Here is a 17961-nt window from a genome sequence, read left to right as displayed (position 1 = left end):
CTTCAGTATTGGAATACAGAGGGACAATGAAATTTAGAATACATTATCTCGGATATTTGTGGTTGAACAGCCAGACAAGGTGGTCAGCTCCCGCCAAAAAATCATCTACTTCTTGCGGCACCATCACAGCGCAGAAAGGACACATGCGTGCAATAAACCAGGCTCGTTGCGATAACGAACTTCCTGCAGCGGCCCCAGTCATAAGAACCCATCGAAAGACCTCAGGGCCGCACCTATACCAAAAGGACTCGTCGCAATTTGTGATTTCGTCCTTCAAACTGAGAACATACTTTTGTGTTTCTGGGTCGCTATTCAGGTCCGTTGAACTCCCTACATTTAGCAAAGCTCTTAAATATATAATTCCAGCCAAGACACAGCATTTTTCAACTTGGCTTTGTTTACTATCTGCTGTGGTAGAACACTGCTGATAAGCAGGGCTGGCAATGAAGTTAGACCATGTAGAAGTAGAATCTATCACGCTCATCGTGGAATATTTGGCAAATTCACGAACGAGCTCTAGGGCCGATTCTGGAAGTCTCAGTCTGGGAGGTCTTTCCATTTGTCTTTCGGCGGCGTTTGAGAGTAAAGAGGAATAATTCCCAATGCGATGGTTGGAGCCAACGCGAGGTACGGGGAACACTGTTTTAACCCGAAGAACAAGAGCGTTCCATACTTGTTGTCTAGGCAAGGTAAGCCGGATGCCCAAGAGTAGATATCTGTAATCTGCCATTGGGAATAGAGGAATAGGACTAACATTATAAGAAAATATCCAATGATATTATCCGGTTGCGGCTCTCCCATTCCTTTGTATCGTAAAAGTGCCTCAATCCCGGACTCGTGGGATGTCCCTTCGTTAAATTCTCCCTTCAATTTCTATGTTTACTAATCTCAGGTATTGATCATTATTAAAGTTTGCATCAATGCATTACTTACCGCAAAGTACAACAGATGTAATGTCGCTGCAACAACGCTGGTTGGAAGACTACTATGGTCACTATTCGCGATAGCCTCCCTAATTAATCGGAGGGTCTCAGTTTTGTGGTACGTGGTCACAGGATTTTCAGGTGTGTCGTGGGTTATATCCATATGAGCCGAAGTTGAATAAAGTGTCGCATGGAACAAACAAGGATCCGACCATGCCGCCTGCATCCACGTAGTTTGCAACATAGTGGCAATCGAGTTGGGATACTGCTGTACCAGAGGGCGTAATACAGCGTCTCCTACAGGCCAATGTTATCCACTATCCCCAATTTTCGCCGATATATAGGAAAAGAAAAGACTAACTGTAGGAGAGCAGAGTTGAGAAATACCATTGTTTTGGGATTGGATACTTGGCACCGTAGTCCGGAGGTCTCGGGAGAGTACTCTTTCGGCAGATAGCAGATTCTAGTTGGTCGATTCTTCGATATAAAGAGTTGACTAGAGCCTCGTCCGATTGGACCTCCGGCACTGGATAGTAGCATTTGCGAACTTTCCTAGAGGGCTAAATGAGTATCTTATATCTTTATAGTCCACTAGTCGAGACGTGACAAATATACATAAAAAATAAACGCAATGGGTGTGACGAGAGAGGCAGATTTACAGGAATAGTAGAACCTACTTTACACATGACCCGCATACAGGCAAGGCTCTGTCGCATCGTTTCTTCTGCTGACTGCACGCCTTGCAAGCTTGAAGAGAAACTTCAGAGGTCTGGCGCATTGCCCCAGCAGTATTTGACTCAGATGCCATTGTATTGAAGGAGCCCTGGATATCCATAATTTCGATGCTGTCAAGGTTCTGGATGAGGAATATGGCATCTCAGCCCCAGGATGAGCAACGCCTTCACCGCCTTTGCTGCCGCCTCTGTCAAGTCTAGTGTGATATCGGCCAATGAGAATGCGCGGCTCAGTTTGTCGTCAGAAGGTCTGAGAACACCTTGTGCAAATATGGAATAGGTAGGTGATCCCTTCCTCTTCTATACAAACTTTAATAGTTAAATATTTAAGGTTGTACTTGCCCCCTCACGCACGTTTTCTAACGTTCAATATAATCTGAATTGATTACTCAATACTGACTTTCCCATTTAGGCGGTTTGTATTTAATTTAAAAAGCAAAGACGCTCTTTATTGGCAAAGCAATCTAGTGAAGACGCTCTGGTTAAGGCAAATCGGAACCGCTCTGAGTTGGGTAAGAATCAAAAATGGCTTGATGGCTTTCTCAAATAGGGATCGGTTTAAGACAGTAGGTAGTTTAAAGAATCAAAGTTGATTGTTTAATATCTTAGGGTGGTGCAACCTAATAATTCTTAATGGCTGTCGAGTTAATATAATATATGTTGAAATATGAAAGTCTTTAAAAGTAGCCTCTTACTAATCAATACTCTGACTGCTCTACAGGAAGATGCTTCCTAGTGGGTCCATTAGCAGCCAATGGGAGGAAAGGAGGCGGCAGTATTTTTTCTGCCGCTCTCAGAGCAGTCTGAGCATGCCGAGATAATTCGTCAGCTGGAGATACGAAGTTACCTGTTTTATGAAGGCCAGAGTTAGGGTGACAATTATGTTCGAATGTGAGATTACTGTAAATTGTGCCGTCGAAATGTAATGGGTTTTTGACAATCAGCAAAATTCATAATCACTGGTTAAGTTAGCCCAGGCTTGGCAAAAGTGTATGTAAATTGTAACGCCTAAAATAGGTCATAATTAACTAGTAAACTGGCAAATTTTACGTAAATTTGCCATCCCTGACGAAGACCTATGCCCGTACGCTGTCTATAACATTGATGTTGAATTGAGCGAGTATGTTGTGGAAAACGGAGTTGTATTGAATCCGATTCGCGTTCACACTAGTAGTTAATTGCAAGCAACACGATGAGAAACGATGCCAGGATTTCTGCCTGAGGAACAGAATCGAACAGTCGAGATCATCTTAGTCTCATTCCAACAATGGCCGCCTAGATACCACACTAAGCCCAAACCGGAGGTCTTTGCTTCATCGAGTCATTGTTATTGTGTGATGCTTGCTGAAGGGAAGACTCCGAGCTCGAAAGAAAGCACGCAGTCAGTGTCTGGACTTGTGTTCTTTCACATCGTCGTCCTCAATTTGCAGAGCTGAAACTCTACCCGAAAGTCCCCGCGATAATGGTCTGTTTACTTCTCGACCACGTCTTGCCGAAAGGGAGTTGGCAAGGCTTTGGTGAGCTCTTTCTGCCGTCGGAGTGTTACTTGAATGATATTCGGACTTATAATTATAGACCAATGGAGCTGGCGGGCCATTTAGAAGAGGAGTATGAAAGCGCAGCATCGATATGGCATTCTCGTTTCGTGAAACAAAATTGGGATGGATGGAGAGATGGGGAGGCTAGTTTGACATCACCAGAGAAGTCAAGGAGGAGGAGTGTTATTTCTGTCGTGACTAAAAGCCGAATACTATTACTACAGTGCTACTGATAGGGGTAAAGCGTACACCCCTAGTACTAATTGCCAGAAAACATATACAACTAGAACATACCACTTGAATCCTTACAAAGTAAGGATTGCGCTCTTTTTAGTATGGCGGTTAAAAGTTCGATGTGTTTACACAATTACTATTCCTGTAATAACGCTATATAAACGTCTCCAAATCTACTTGACATTATAGGTTATGTAATTCTTCACCAAAAGTTCTCCATGCGGTGATCAACCAGTTAACAATGTTCAACACACCGGAGATCGCGAGCACAAAACTGGAACAAGCTGAAAGGTGCGGGATAGTGATACAATACGAAAGGCGACAAGAAAAAAAGAGCAAGGGAGAATGGACCGGCTTCTTGATTTGAAGTGAAATGATATAAGTTGGAAATGAGGACGAGATTTCCATTCGCTAAGCTAGGCGGCTAAAAGATAGTCGTAGCAGACAGGCGCCCTTCCATGATATATCGCCAGTATATTGTGAAGTAATCACTCGGCCACCAAAAATTGAAAAATAACTGAAAAAAGTTAAAAAAATGTATGTGCATCATCCGTGAATCGAACACGGGCCTCGTCGATGGCAACGACGAATTCTACCACTAGACCAATAATGCTTCCGTGGGGAATTATCCGAATTTTGCCTATAACACTCTTTAAGTATTGTAAATTGAATCGTCAGGTTGCTTATCACTTTCGTTTGGCTGCATCGAAATGATCGAATAGATAGATGTATTGCGGCGAGCACCTCGAATCTACCTACCCGATAAATTGGGGAACTGCATATACTGGAGGATGACGCGTCCTTTTTGAATTGTTCTCACTTTTTGTAGTTAGGGAACCTGATGTGGGATGCATGATGCAGGCAACCAATATCGACTAGATCTAGATCAGCAACAGGCGGGGTACTTAACCCACTGCGCAGATCTGCACATCACGGAGTACAAGCTGCGAGGATATGCTTGGTAATTATTGATGCGTAAATGGTTTGCACAACATAAAGTCTCGGCGCTCGTTAGGAATATCAGGAAGAGTCGGAAACTATCAAAGCTGACATCTATCATTTTCAAGTTAACATCTTAAGCTCAGAGACCTCACAAATAACATCGTCGTATATTATCGAGACCTGTATGTTAATCGTCATATTTTTTGGGATCTTGCAACGCTCCTTCAAGAATTAGTTGAATATCAATCACTCGGCGAATCGCACTCATATATGAAAGTCGCTCGGCCTACTGTAACTTGAATTCTCCGAGGAAACCTAATCTCAGCCAGAAATTGGTGAAGCAGTGGAAGACAGCCCTGCGGATTGTCTAAGCTTGACTATGATGATGTGCGCATTCCAGATATCAATTCGCTGGTTCAAAAACTTGCTGCTGTCGAAGGCAAGACTTGAAACCTAGCGTTCAACACTACCGAGGGACCGCATGGATCTGATAGAGGAGGCCAGGCACCTGCCTTGTTGGACTAAATCCCGTTTACCTTCTCTGATGCGTTGACAATGGCCTTGTGTCTGGACAAAGGCCGGACAAGGGTAGCGAGAAACCCATATGCTTGATAACTGTCCAGTGGCTGATTACGTCTTAAAACGTACGCGAAGTCAAATTCAAAGTGGATAGGGCGGATCCTGAGGTCGAAAGGACGTGTCGAAATGCAATGAGAGCATAGCAGGTCTTACGATGCCGTGATGGAGGTAGGGAGGTAGAGTTGATCCTTGCATTGATGATTTCACTGGATGATCAGCCACTAATGCCATGGAAGCAAGTCGGTGTCTTGCTTTCGAAAAAGGTCTTTTGATGGTATATATCGATAAGATAACTGATATCATCCAAGACCAATACTGTAGCAGGCCTGCGTCCCAAATGGTCCTAGCTGCCCTTGATCGCAGAACATATCGGCGTTTCATTTGAGTAGTTGATATAGTATATAGTGACAAGCGCACTGAAAAGAAGGCAGATTTGATTGCAATGAGATAATAAATATACGCATAAGAAATAACGTTATTGCAGCTACTACGTATTACTGCCCTGTTTGCAAGGGAAAGCGGCAAGGAGCGGCAATAGATGAATATAAGGCAGCCAAACATCGACAGTCATGATGTCAACTTTTTGCTGGTTGTCTGGCAGTGGCTCGACATTCATCTCGGATGCCTAGTGTCGTCTGAGAATGCTTTGGGAATTCATTTATTTTATCTGATTCTTTCAACTGATGTCCTCTTTCATACAGTCTGTATCTAGACAGAATCCAGATCGGCATTAGCCAGCAGCTAGGGAGAGGAGTCAAGGATCCAGAATTCTGAATTGTATCGGAGAAGTGGCAGGCAGGACGGTGGGAGAGGGTGGTTGGTGGACAAAGAATGGGAAAGGAAAAGGGGAATAAAGAAAAAAGAAGACAGAAAAAGCCAGCAGCCAGGCAATTCGAAACGAAGGCCTCGCGCCTAGCGTAAATTGACTGCTGCTCTCAAATGTTTTGCGCAGGAGGAGACCCGATGCAAGCTCGTTGCGCCAGCAATGAGCAGAGCCACAGCGGCTCCATACCCACGATGTACCTGGGATGCACCACGACTTTGATAGCATGGCATAGAAAAGCCACCAGAGGCAATAAACAGAAGAAAAATAATCGAAAAAGAAAAAGAAAGAATGGTGTGATGCTTGCGCATCGACGGTTCCAAATATTGCGCCCCCCCTGGTAGCGACATGTAGTGGTTTGCATCCTGTCACGCCTCGCTGAGGAGCCACTCACAGCTTTGACCTGAGACATATGGATGATCCGCCCCGGCATTGGCACTCGTCGTGAAGGCAGCCTATCATCCTGAGATAACTCAGCATAGGGAACCCTTTACCCGGCAACCCGTGAGGGCTGCTGGGCGACTGAGTGGTACACTACCCCTGGCAATGGGGACCACTCGGCCACGCCGTATGTTTGGATGGTAGAGAAATACTGGAATTGACCTATATACCCTCAGTTCATTAGGTTGTATGTACATGGATTAATGTAGCGGCTGGCAGTGTCCCGTGACCTGCCTATCTGCGTCCATCTTGCCTTCTGGCTTATGGTGTTTAGTCCACATCCCACCCACACCCACATTGGCAGTATTAATAGCGGCTGAGCTACTCCTCAATCATCCGTTTGTGAAACACATCTGTCATAATCCTCTTAGCACGCATCAAGAAACTTGAGGCCTACTGACCAGGAATTTCAGGCATCCAACTCGCTCTATCCTTGCAAAAGAACTCGCCCTTTGGAGGCAGAGCCTCTGGATCATCCAGCGACCCGACGGTGATATATCGAAATTTCCCTTTTACAGCATCCTACGTTGAACAGGAGTAAGTCTTTCTTGTTCCAGTTCAAGTTCGCATCAATGCGACGCTTACTCCATACTCGAGAATGAAACTGCCGCAGTTATCACAGAACTCCCTATGAATCAGCGCCCCCGAGCCGTTATCCGAGACATGTTGCTTGGGGCTCCCTTTGGTAATATGGAGCGAGTCTTTTGGTACTTTGGCAGTCAGACCATAATTTGTACCGAATGCCTTTTTGCAGTTGTGACAATGGCAAAGCGAGGCTCGTACATCGTCGATTGAGTCGAGAGACAGCTTATATTGGATATTTCGACAAAAGCAGGACCCAGTGAGAGTTGGCATGATCGATAATCTTCACGAATGAGCCGATCCAATTTCTCGTATTGAAATACTATCAAGACTTTGGATTTATATAGGCAAGATGTCTGGAAAACTTCCTATGATGACTGTTTGACGTCATGGCGAACATCCTCGTCTAGGTATGTGCCAGGTATTTTCTGAACACAAATAACAAATTTAACGATAGAAAAACAGGGATTACCTGTCCATTCTATCTTTAACGACATGTCAAACTTCGGCTTGATGCTCAATGTTGTGTCCATACGTTTAGGGTTCGCTCTACTGTTTGTGCTAAATATAACCGGCAATACTGAATCAAGAGGCCTTCCTTCGGTGACATCGCTGACTCTTCCGATTAGGTCACCGACTCCGAATACCCCACTGAATAGTTTTCGCTTTATTATCAGAGATGCTTCAACATGTTGGTCCAGCCTCCTGAATGGATAAGTTCCTGGTAATAATTGAGAAAAATTTAAATTATAAAATTGTGGGGAGGAGTAGATGCCACGCTGTTCGAGATGGGGAAACCAATCATGGTCCTTCAAGGCAACACCAACAATCGGATTGTCCAGAAAGACAATGCAGAGCACTAGGCCGACTGCGGATCATTGTTTCAAGGTTTCCTTCATGATAACATCCCCATATATGATCAAAAATACTGGAAGTCGCAGACGATTTAGCCCCCAACAGACCCGAAAAGCACTTTAAACCCTGCTCGAATGTTGATCAAACTGGATATAGTTTCACACTAGTGGGCATTGGAACGTTATTTGCAGTCGATCAACGTTCACTGTTACTCCAGCGACTGTGACATTCCGAAACGAAAATCCATCTAAAAGGATTCTGGATTGAGGACAAGCCCACTCTTGTTTTTGGCCACCCCTATATTGAGTGCATTTGAGGTATATGCTCCATACGGTGGACCAAATACTACCACGACCTATCGGCCAACAGTCAGGATCAAAGCACTACAACAGGCAACAGCAAACAAACGTGGAGCCGCTGTAGTGGAGCAAACTAGCTTATACAGTGAACGAGGTGCGATCTGTTCCATGATGAACTTGCTGAATCTCACATGAGATTTTTCCAATCAAAGATCTTATTGCTAAAATGGATGAATATTTGTGCCATGTCCTCTGCAATGTCTGGTTTAATCATAATCTCTACAGGTTGACTGTTCAGGTTTGCCAAATGAGGCTAAATTACGAACCCTAGAGTCCTTAAATTGATGTTTTGAAAAGTCAGTAGGATCTGCGATCTCGGAGTCTATTCACCAATTAACTTGGTCCAACACTGACAGGATCAGAGAGTTTCATTTGCACTGTACAATTACCAATGGAAAATGTGGAAAATCCACCTCATGCTCTGGCCTGTATCATATTTAGGACTCAGAAAGGAAATCCAGGGTGGCAGCAAACCCCGGTCAGACAACTTGGTATTGATCTGAAAATGTGAATATTTGCTTGGCAAAAGGTATATAAGGAGATCATGGTCCTCGCCATTAGATGATTATCAGAGACAATCCCAATCAAAAGCAAATTATCTTCTCTTGACACATCTCAACCGACAACAACACAAGCTACTTCATAGAACCCTCCCGAGAATACACTCAATAAGAATGTTTGCCCAAGCCAACCTCAAGAGCCTTCTGCTCGTCGCCCTCGCTGCGACCAGTTATGCTGCCGATTCTACCAGCCGCTACACCTCCCCTCTCCCAGAAGGTGCTGCGATCCTCAACTCCAACGACGACCTCAAAGCTTTGATGGACGCCGGTCCAAACAAGATCCTTGACGAATACAACGGCGGCTATGTCATCCGGGAAGGATTTGAGGGCCCTGCTGTAGCCTATACCTCTGATAGCTTCAGCAACGAGCTCGACCAGCGTGTTGCATCTGCCCAGGCCTTCGAAAACGCTGTTGAGCACAAGGGTATCTCCGAGAACGATCTTCACGACGTCTTTGCTGCCTCTAACAAATGCTCGCACCCAAAGTGTATAACTCCTGGACAGCTTGGAAAGTGTGTCACGTACACTGGTTGCTACATCTGCAGCTCATCTGGAAGGCGTTGCATCTAAATTTAGGCTCGCAGGCTAGCCTTGAGCTCTGTGATGCTATTTCATCATTGTTTTATAATTTATTATAGAGTAAATGAATATACATATCTAGGCGCCATGCCCTAGTTGATTAACCCACCTTGTGAATTGAACCGTCACTCCCTAGCCAGTATTCCCTCACAATGCCAACAGTTAACATAAATTTCGCCCATTCATCGAAGACTCCGTATCATACTGAGTCCTGTTATAGCTCCTACAAGAATAGCAACCCCGATTCGCAGCAGTCGCCGAGTCCACGAAAGGTCGCTCCATGAGTCTAGGTCCGTGTCTTTGGGAATAACCCATTGTGGGCAAGACTCGAGGGGAGTAGTGACTGTGATTTTATCTTTCTGTGTTGGTTGATAGTCTATTGGCTGATCTGCGCATGGGGGGTATTCCATTGTTGTGAGGTTCCTAAAATTATGAAAATCAGTTAAATTTGAATAGCTAAATGGGTCCCGAGTCTCTGACGCAACCTTTACTGGGCCGAATGTGTAAATGATAAAGAAATATTGTTTCGCGCTGCTTCTGATTGAACACAATAGTAAACTTGAGGGAGAATATTTGCAAATTTGGCCGAGCACCACACGGTATGTACTGCTTTTAACAGGAAGTTGACGCTGTTTGGAATCATGTCAGATCCTTCTGGCTGTTGGCTACATTGTTATTACATTCTTGCACCCTAGAATCCAGAATAATAGTAATAAACTAAGGAAGTGATACGAAACCCTCGACGGTTGGGTTCCAAAGATTTGTGCTCGTTACACACAGCTCCGTCAAGGGATTCAACATCGATTACAAGTGGTAGCACCTCCTAACTTTGTTCAAATTGAACATGTCTGATCGCATCAATATCACGAATAATTTCCATTACATGTTCAAGCAGAAACACAATCAAATGGTCTGTGCAGGTTGATGGCTGAGAGTCTCTTGCGCTCGATCGTCTGCTCAATTTCCGCATCGAGCCTTGCGACAGATTAGGGTTCTACTAGGCTAGATTACAATGCCAGCTTTCTAACTTCAAAAAGAGTAGCACGAGATCAACAAACCAGAATATTCGATTACAATAAGATTTATTACTTCCGTACAGTGGCTCGAAGTACAGAGAAGTCCCCTGCAGCCAACCTGCTGAGCTGATCTATTACACAGATTAGGCCTGGAGATTTTAAAGATTTTCTGGAGACTTCTTGCTTTCCGGTAACTAGCATATAGTACAACTCAATATTCTTTCAAAGTATGTGGTATCGAAGAAGGGACTGCGGATCAAAACAAAGCATAGTTGTCTATCCATAAACCTAGGTTGCGCTGACGACAATAATAAATCAAGACTAAAATCTCACTACCAATGCACGTGGCCGTCAAAGTTTCCCTAATTTAATTTTAAAAGCTATTTGTTGACGGCAGGCAAAATTGCATTCGATGCTGCTCACGGGCCATCTAACTTCCCGTGAACAGGGATGTTAGTAGGAGGGCATTTTTTTATTAGTCAAAGTTATCGCTCACTTTCTATGATCCTGTTCATATCCTATATTATAGGGGTTGGATTATATTTTATGGATGGTCTTAGAGTCTGCTTATCTCCACCGGATTTGTACTTTTACATAGTCTAGCATAATTTTTTACGAGTTTAGAGTTAGGTGAACTCAAAATTAATTTGAACATAAAGAAGATGATCAATGAAGAACTGGGGATTCTAGGCCTACGAAATCCGGGCCTTTCCGTATTCGTTTTGAAGTGTTGTATTCTGGACAAATCACCATCGATCTCGTATATCTTGTAATCACCCAAAAACTATTCTGGAAAAGTTTCGCGAGTCAAGAATTATACGACGTTAGCAGCCACAAGGGTAAGGTAGGATTGTTTAGATCCACCTTCCACGTTGCTTGTTATAATATCGACCGTTATTAATGAAACAGTTGATTGTAATGCGTAGAATACGCGAAGGGATCTGTTATTTCCCTCGCCAAGCGGACGACGACATCGTTCTACCATACTATTTCCTGATAGCCATTAATTTACCAACGTTTCTAAAAGTGGTAGAGTTTCAAGCTATTTCACCAATCGCCAATGCTTCTAGAACGAAATGTTTTCCTTCTCAGGAGAGGCCCGGCATTGGCGTGCAACGTCACGACAAGGGTTGGCACACCAGACGCTAGATAATAGAGCTATAGTTTCTTCAGGCAAAAACCAAACCAAAGCAAGTACTGTTGGCAACCCTACTATTAAAAGATTTTATATAGGCAGGCGTTGACTCGATTGGCCGGGTGAAAATCGGAGACAGAAGACACTAAGGCAGGGACGAATGAACAGCCAGAACAGGCGTTGCTATCTAACCAAGATGAACTGCTGACACCAGCTAACCCTTTAGCTCGTGGGTTGACCCGGGGCTGAGTGCCTGGTTAGTTTCCATTGGCAACGCTAGGGGCCACCGGCTTCTGAGCTCGGATGGCGAGTGGGCACTCGCTCCCCGGAAGAGCCGTTCAATGGCCAAATCCTACCATCGCCTGCAACGCAAAAGGTGCCGAGGGATTGGGTCTTACCCCAGAGTTACAGCAAGCTGCGTAAACATGAAGACAGAGGTGAATCTCCCATTGATAAAGTAATTCCAGCGAAAAAAAGGTATAAGGGGAACTGATCCCCGCTGGCCGGTATGGCCATCCGGTTTACTGCCATCACATTCTTAATTATTTTCAACGACAATAGAAATTTCGCCAAAAATGCGTGTTGAACCTCTAATTTTTACTGCTGCGGCAGCAGCCACTGCGACTACCAACGCATCGCTCCCGTCGCTACATGTGCCAAAGTGTCCACGCTCTGCGGTGGCCTATGTTGACCAGTCGGTCCCAGACCGAGGGCCGTTCCCAATGACCACAGTCAGCCTCTGCTACGATGACACCTCTATTCAACTGGCCTTCAAAGCGTTTAACGAGACAAACTACTACTACAACGCGAGCCAGACCACAAATGGCGACATCTGGGAGTACGAGGTGATGGAGGCCTTCCTCTACCACGGCACCAACGACCCAACGACCTACCTTGAATACGAGGTCAACCCCAACAACGTCACATACCAGGCTGTCGTCTACAACCCGACTAAGGTGCGGGCCGTTGGTGCTCCATTTGACCACTTTTTCGTGACTGATCCCGCTACGGACGGATTCACCGCCACAACAACTCTCGATAAGTCGAAGAACACATGGGAGTCCGTTGCGAAAATTCCTCTCGCATTGTTTAATGTCGACCAAGTCAAGGGCTCTAGGTGGCGTATGAATTTTTTCCGCACCATCACTTCGCCTAGCACTTACCCCAACCAGACCCTTGGTGCCTGGAGCCCGCCTGACCAGGCCAGCTTCCACATGAGCCCATACTTTGGCCATGTTGTGTTTGTCTAAATGTGTATATATATAAACCTATACGGAATAAATACAATGAAAATAGAGTTCAGACATAAAATAAGGCTTGTCTTAGTTTATTTCTATAGACTGCATAGTTTGATTTGATTGATGTGTGTGTTCGGAGGATATTCAGATTCTTTTTCAAGTTTCAACCGACTAAAGGCTTAAACTTGTGATTACTCTTTTTTGGTTCATGTTTGCTATGAAAAGGTGTGTATTTTGTGATTCGCCGAGGATTGAGGATGACCCTAGCTAATCCAAGATCATGTCCCGGTAGAGTCTAATTCGGCTTCTTTGTACAATAATGAAAGTAGTTAAATTGAATTATTCACTCAAGCTTCAGATTAATTTTACTCGTCACCCCAAGGCTAATTGGCCTAAAACCAAAATGTCTTTTGTTCTCTTTTTGAATAGTTTCCTGCATATTCCCTCCGGATGTACACCGGAAATGTTTGCAGATCATCTATGAATTGCTGTCATTGGAATAAGTTAGCGCATTTATTCTCAGTAAATTGACTACCAGTAGAATATCAGTCTTTTGTGTAAAGATTGTTTTAATAGAGCTATTTTTGACTAGATAGTCCTACAAACCCGCCTCGGAATGCGCATCTATGTGTATGCAAACGACAATTTCATGCAAAGTTCTGATGGCAACCTTATAACTTATTGATTGTATATTCGTCTTTAACACCGGTCCAATAATTTTAAAAAGAACAAAGAACGAAAACTCAGCGTACATGAAGTTACCTCATCCTTTGTTTACGGTACTATGTGCGGCGGGTGTGGCCTGATGGCCTACTCTGACGCCACTAATGGTGTATATAAAATTGGCAACACGGGACAAATTCTACAATGGGTATCGGTCTATATAAATAGTTGGAACTCATATAATCGCCACAGTTGCAGCTCGAATGAGACAATAATCAAGTCCAACGCAAAAGCACTGTTTGACCTGGGAATTGACAAACTTAGATACCTCATGTTACGACTGCTCTGGCCAGACTATCGCTGGTAGATTATCAACCGGTTCTTAAACTACAAGTCGAAGAAGCAATAGCTAGTCTTCTATTGGCCAGATTGAGAGGGAGTATAATTTTTTCCATTTAATACTAGCTCATACAAAGCAGCCAATGGAAGCCTATGTATTCTGCGACATTCCACACACGACATGTCTATTTCAACAAACCCTGATCTAACTCGTCAAGAAACCATGGCGTTCATTTTCTATACTACGAGATCCCACCTCAATGCCCAGGATATGGATATTCCAAAATGTGCGCTTGCACAGCTCGACCGCAACTCTATCTAGTCTGGAGTTTCCTTCCGCCTGATCTAACCTCAAGTCTCGAATGGCGAAAATGGCTTCATTGACAAAGTTCTACGCTCTATTGGGACGTCCCGTATAGTGGGATGCTAGTAAGAGTGATGTAGAATCGACGAGTACATTGGTAGTCGATGTTGTCGTGCTAGATTGACTCCATTGCTATGCAGCTGAGAAAGATCTCGCTTGCTCTATCCACCATTTCCTGCATGGTCTACCAGCCGGCGAAAACAACTCTCGCCACAGTACCGCAATGCCTAGGTTTATAGGTCGACCAGGCAGTGAGCGGCCGGACACGATAGTAGCTTTAGTAGAAAACGGGGCAAAAAGAAAAATTGATTTGAAAGTAGATGGGACAGCCTAGCTTAGCTCGTTCGAATTTATTAAATGAGAATGGTAAGGACTGGTAACATAAATTCTTGGGATCAAAGCCTTGCACCACTTATGTGTTCGCATATGTAGTTGAAATCCTACGAGCCTTTTTCATAATGAAACTGTCAATTCATAGTGAGCTCAATGGAACGAATTCAATGCCACTGCCACCAATATAACAAACAGTTACCACTTACCAAACACCTCAACCTTGAAGTCAAAGTTACTTAAAGCGTCTATATCATGTCAGCAGGATCACGAATACGAAGACCTTCTGCTGCCACAGATAGCGATGATGACTCCTTCAAAATTGGAATAGCATATGTTCCCCTAAATTCCAAGAAGTTCGCATACTCATATATTGGGGTGGTCTAGGGGTAGGATTGAGAACTGGACCAATTCATCATTGTTTACGAATGACCTATTGTTTAAATGTAAATACAGAGCATACTAGAGCTGATATTGGCTCAGCGCCTTCCAGTTTGCATGCGAGATGGCCTGACCCCTCGTGCACCTCGATAGCTTCACAATATCAAGAGTTTGCACCCTCAGATCTCTCTTCTGTAACCTCACTCGACAACTTAGTTGTCCGACGAAGGATATGGGGATATTTTCCAAACCCTCGAGGATTCTGCCACTCGGCCTCACTCACAGTCCCAGCAAGCCAGATACCACCACCAGCCTGTCCCAAACAGACCCATCGATTTCGTTGTGTGCCCGCCCTGACCATGTGAGCGTTGAGGCTACAGATGGCGACACGTTGAGGGACCTGGTCGAGCCGAGCGGGAGTCATGTCCACGTCGGCTAACGGGATGAGTCGCCAATCGCTCAGTCCGGACCAGTGGTGATCGGGTGGACTCCAGAAGACGAATTTCCCCGAAGGCTTCTTCCACAGTTGATGGTGTAAGGTAAAAGTGAGCCACCGTCGGGCGTTTTCTGCCGACGAGCCGGCTTCGATCCCTTTGCGAATGTGCATTGCCAATTCCCCCAAAGACATGGACATGAGATCACCTACTTTGAGACTGGGTAAAGCAACCGCCATGGCAGCACCATACCAGTTATGGCTGGGGAAATCATCCGAACCTATCTTCATGCCAACAGGCGGCCTAGCGCGCGCGTTGACGATGGTGATGGTCGTGCTCCATTGCCCTGGATCAAGGTGAGCGTGGTTGTGTTTGAGGAGCCAAGCATGCAAGACGTTGGATCGGCTGACAACGAGTGAGCCTTGACCCTCGATGCGCTGCTGCTGACGTCGCTCTTCTAGCTCGAGGAGGTCACGTTTTGCCTGCTTTTCTAAGTCTTGCACCTCGCTTTCCGGAATGAAAATGTATCTCGGAGAAATGCTTCTCTCGGGCCGTGAAACATAACTGTCCCATAGGAAACGCGACAGGAGTCGAGCTTTGTCTAGGAGACCATACACCCGCCAGCCAGGAGGCAACAGATGAGCGTTGCTGCCGGAAAGCTGACCACCTGGTCCATAGGCACTGAAAGGATCCCGTCCCAGATTTTCCATGGGAGCAAGAGATATCCCATGCAAAGCGCTTTCCCACGCCTTGAACATGGCCTTGATGACGAATAAATCTCCAACGATGTGGCTCATGGAAATGCTAAGAATTGTCGCATCAGAGAATCTGGTCACCTGGACCGTGGCTGTCGTGCGGTCCGAGTTGAGCAGCTCGTCAAGACTTTGCACGCCATTGAAAGCTGTGCAGTGGTTCTGATCTTGTGGATCCGCACTGTCGCTGACGAAGATGCCCTCGGACTGGCAGGGTGCCCGAGAACCAATCCTAACACCAGGAAAGTAGTCGGAGATGGATCGATGGGACTGGTCTAGACAGAAGAAGTCCTTGAGGTGATCAGGCGCTCTACGTTGCTTTTCCAGGTACTGTTCCATACCTTTGGGAGTCCAGACATGATACTCAAGGCCTGACGGTGCCGACGGGGAGCGACGTACATGCGCCTGCATGATGGGTCTTGCCTCAAGCGCTTGATACCATGATTCCTGCAGTTTTTCGAATGATAGTGGTGCGTCTAAGATAAGGCTGACTCGAAACTGCCACGACGTGTCAGCACGGTTCAGCTGATGAGGTCTCGATACGCACAACAATCTCGGTGCTTTGCAAATAAATGTCAGAGCGCGGTGGCTCGGGTTTGTGGATTTTCTTTTGAAACTCACTTTGCCAACGTCGAGTCCAAAAGGGGGACGGGCACGACGGTATAGTCGTCAGTATCCATGTTGCCGTTGAGAGGCCCTTGATCGAACAGAGAGAATAGTGGCCAGAGGTGTTTTCCAAAGATGCTTTGTCCGTCGATGATGTCTGTCCAACATCGACGCTATACGCACAGAGAAGCAACAAAAGATAATACTAATATGAGTGGGGCTGAATGAGTACGCTGTATCCGTAAGACTGTCGTGATGAGGACCTTTCAGCAAACATCTATGAAGTCGATATAATTATACTTTACGGTACAACAAGGGCCCGCCTACATTCCAAATGGAAAAAAATGTTAGATAGAAAGCCAAAGTACCGGTTTGTCTTGAGCGCTTTTTTCTCCCAATGGAAGACCCGTTTGCTCCCTGGTTGGGACCGTATCCAAACGTACCTGGTCCTTAGGACCAACGGCTGTCGCGGCCGGATTGCCAGAAGCAGTGAGCAACATTGAAGGATTGCCTCTTAGTGTCCACCCTAGTGGTAGATATTTTTTGTATGCTCTGTCCGGTCCGTGGTTATTCCCTTTCATGGCTTTGTATCAAGACAGGAGCTGTACAAGCCTGTTTGGGATCCGCATATCCAACCTCCAGAGTTACAGTTTCCTGGCGATCCCAATCCGGTCCGCCCCGAAAGTGAGAAGTTGAGTCTCGTCGGGCTTTACAGGACCCGAAGATCACCTAGTGATCGGGAATCGGTTCGAGCCCGAGGCTAGGAGATTTTCTCGTTTTTGCGGAATGCCGTGTGGGACAGACTACACTAGTCAAACGAGCCTTGACTTTTTCCGGCGAGATTGAGGTGAGAACCATAACCTTACCTATCACGCTTGAACAAAATCGGCTAGCATTATACGACTCTCTAGCCCTAAAATTAGGAAATCTCAATGAAACTCTTGGTGCTGATAACGCCTCGCAGGCCATCTTTACTGTTAAGACAGTATTGGTTACCTCGGTAGCGTTCTTAAGAATGCAGAAAAGAAGAATGACTTCAATGAAATAACCGTCCTAAAAATAAGCCATGTAAAGCTCTCAAAGCTATTATGTTGGAGGTCTAATTGATTCTTCATTTAGCCCAGTGCTTGATTAGACCTTCCAAATTGGGATGGGCGCTGCATCAGCATCCAAGCTCACAACCAGTCGGAATAGGGCTCCGGCCGTATGATTTCAGGATAGCAGAAGGGCCGATGCATTCCGGGAGATAACGCCGTCCCGATCTAAATACACATACGAAATGGAGCGTTTGCCATCTTCATATCTTAACAAGCAAGTCAGTGAACCATACTTAAAATCTAAGTTAAGATATATATCAAAAGCCTTGTAATTAGTAATACAAGTTCAATTAATACTACCAAAATTACAAGGAGTCAATTTTCCTAACTTGATCTATATTATGTATAAATTGTGCTCATACTGTAAATGATGGAAACATTGCATTTTGTACGTGCATTTTTAAACTGGCCGAATAACCGAAAAACCGAAAACCCAATTTTGCTCCCACCAGTCGAT

At 45.1% G+C, this 17961-nt stretch overlaps 5 protein-coding genes and 1 non-coding gene across 6 annotated transcripts; 2 read left to right on the top strand and 4 right to left on the bottom strand.

The window, feature by feature from the left end:
- On the bottom strand, nt 1-1766 carry BGW36DRAFT_466147 (uncharacterized protein). The gene is made up of 5 exons (XM_046222326.1): nt 1601-1766; nt 1285-1475; nt 934-1220; nt 755-873; nt 1-680 (listed from the first exon to the last, which is right to left on the bottom strand). Exons 1-5 carry the CDS (start codon nt 1756-1758, stop codon nt 44-46), a joined length of 1392 nt encoding a protein of 463 aa, XP_046066533.1. The 5' UTR covers nt 1759-1766; the 3' UTR covers nt 1-43.
- A 2205-nt stretch (nt 1767-3971) lies between these two features.
- BGW36DRAFT_t75 lies at nt 3972-4042 on the bottom strand. The gene has a single exon. It is a non-coding gene; the product is annotated as a tRNA-Gly (tRNA).
- A 2503-nt stretch (nt 4043-6545) lies between these two features.
- Nucleotides 6546-7202, bottom strand: BGW36DRAFT_390447 (Mss4-like protein). Its single transcript, XM_046217482.1, has one exon. It carries the CDS (start codon nt 7067-7069, stop codon nt 6773-6775), a length of 297 nt encoding a protein of 98 aa, XP_046066532.1. The 5' UTR covers nt 7070-7202; the 3' UTR covers nt 6546-6772.
- Nucleotides 7203-8747: 1545 nt separating this feature from the next.
- BGW36DRAFT_390444 (uncharacterized protein) lies at nt 8748-9161 on the top strand. The gene has a single exon (XM_046217481.1). It carries the CDS (start codon nt 8829-8831, stop codon nt 9138-9140), a length of 312 nt encoding a protein of 103 aa, XP_046066531.1. The 5' UTR covers nt 8748-8828; the 3' UTR covers nt 9141-9161.
- Nucleotides 9162-11644: 2483 nt separating this feature from the next.
- On the top strand, nt 11645-12568 carry BGW36DRAFT_390443 (uncharacterized protein). The gene has a single exon (XM_046217480.1). It carries the CDS (start codon nt 11876-11878, stop codon nt 12548-12550), a length of 675 nt encoding a protein of 224 aa, XP_046066530.1. The 5' UTR covers nt 11645-11875; the 3' UTR covers nt 12551-12568.
- A 2210-nt stretch (nt 12569-14778) lies between these two features.
- BGW36DRAFT_307759 (uncharacterized protein) lies at nt 14779-16481 on the bottom strand (the record flags this gene model as incomplete). Its single annotated transcript, XM_046212265.1, has 3 exons — nt 14779-16299; nt 16349-16361; nt 16423-16481. The coding sequence occupies 3 exons, from the start codon at nt 16479-16481 to the stop codon at nt 14779-14781; spliced, it is 1593 nt and encodes a 530-aa protein (XP_046066529.1).
- Between the last annotated feature and the right edge of the window lie 1480 nt (nt 16482-17961).

This window comes from Talaromyces proteolyticus, assembly GCF_021365285.1.
Source record: "Talaromyces proteolyticus strain PMI_201 chromosome Unknown BGW36scaffold_14, whole genome shotgun sequence".
NCBI classification, from domain to species: Eukaryota; Fungi; Ascomycota; class Eurotiomycetes; order Eurotiales; family Trichocomaceae; genus Talaromyces; species Talaromyces proteolyticus.
Note: the sequence above shows the minus strand (reverse complement) of the source record. Positions and strands in the feature narration are given on the sequence as shown.

Coding starts and splice junctions, on each gene's coding strand:
- BGW36DRAFT_390444 (XM_046217481.1), top strand. CDS start 8,829: ATGGACGCCGGTCCAAACAAGATCCTTGACGAATACAACGGCGGCTAT.
- BGW36DRAFT_390443 (XM_046217480.1), top strand. CDS start 11,876: ATGCGTGTTGAACCTCTAATTTTTACTGCTGCGGCAGCAGCCACTGCG.
- BGW36DRAFT_466147 (XM_046222326.1), bottom strand. CDS start 1,758: ATGGATATCCAGGGCTCCTTCAATACAATGGCATCTGAGTCAAATACT. Junction 1,476..1,600: donor GTATGCGGGTCATGTGTAAA/GTAGGTTCTACT, acceptor TTAGCCCTCTAG/GAAAGTTCGCAAATGCTACT. Junction 681..754: donor ATTGGATATTTTCTTATAAT/GTTAGTCCTATT, acceptor TACCTTGCCTAG/ACAACAAGTATGGAACGCTC.
- BGW36DRAFT_390447 (XM_046217482.1), bottom strand. CDS start 7,069: ATGCCAACTCTCACTGGGTCCTGCTTTTGTCGAAATATCCAATATAAG.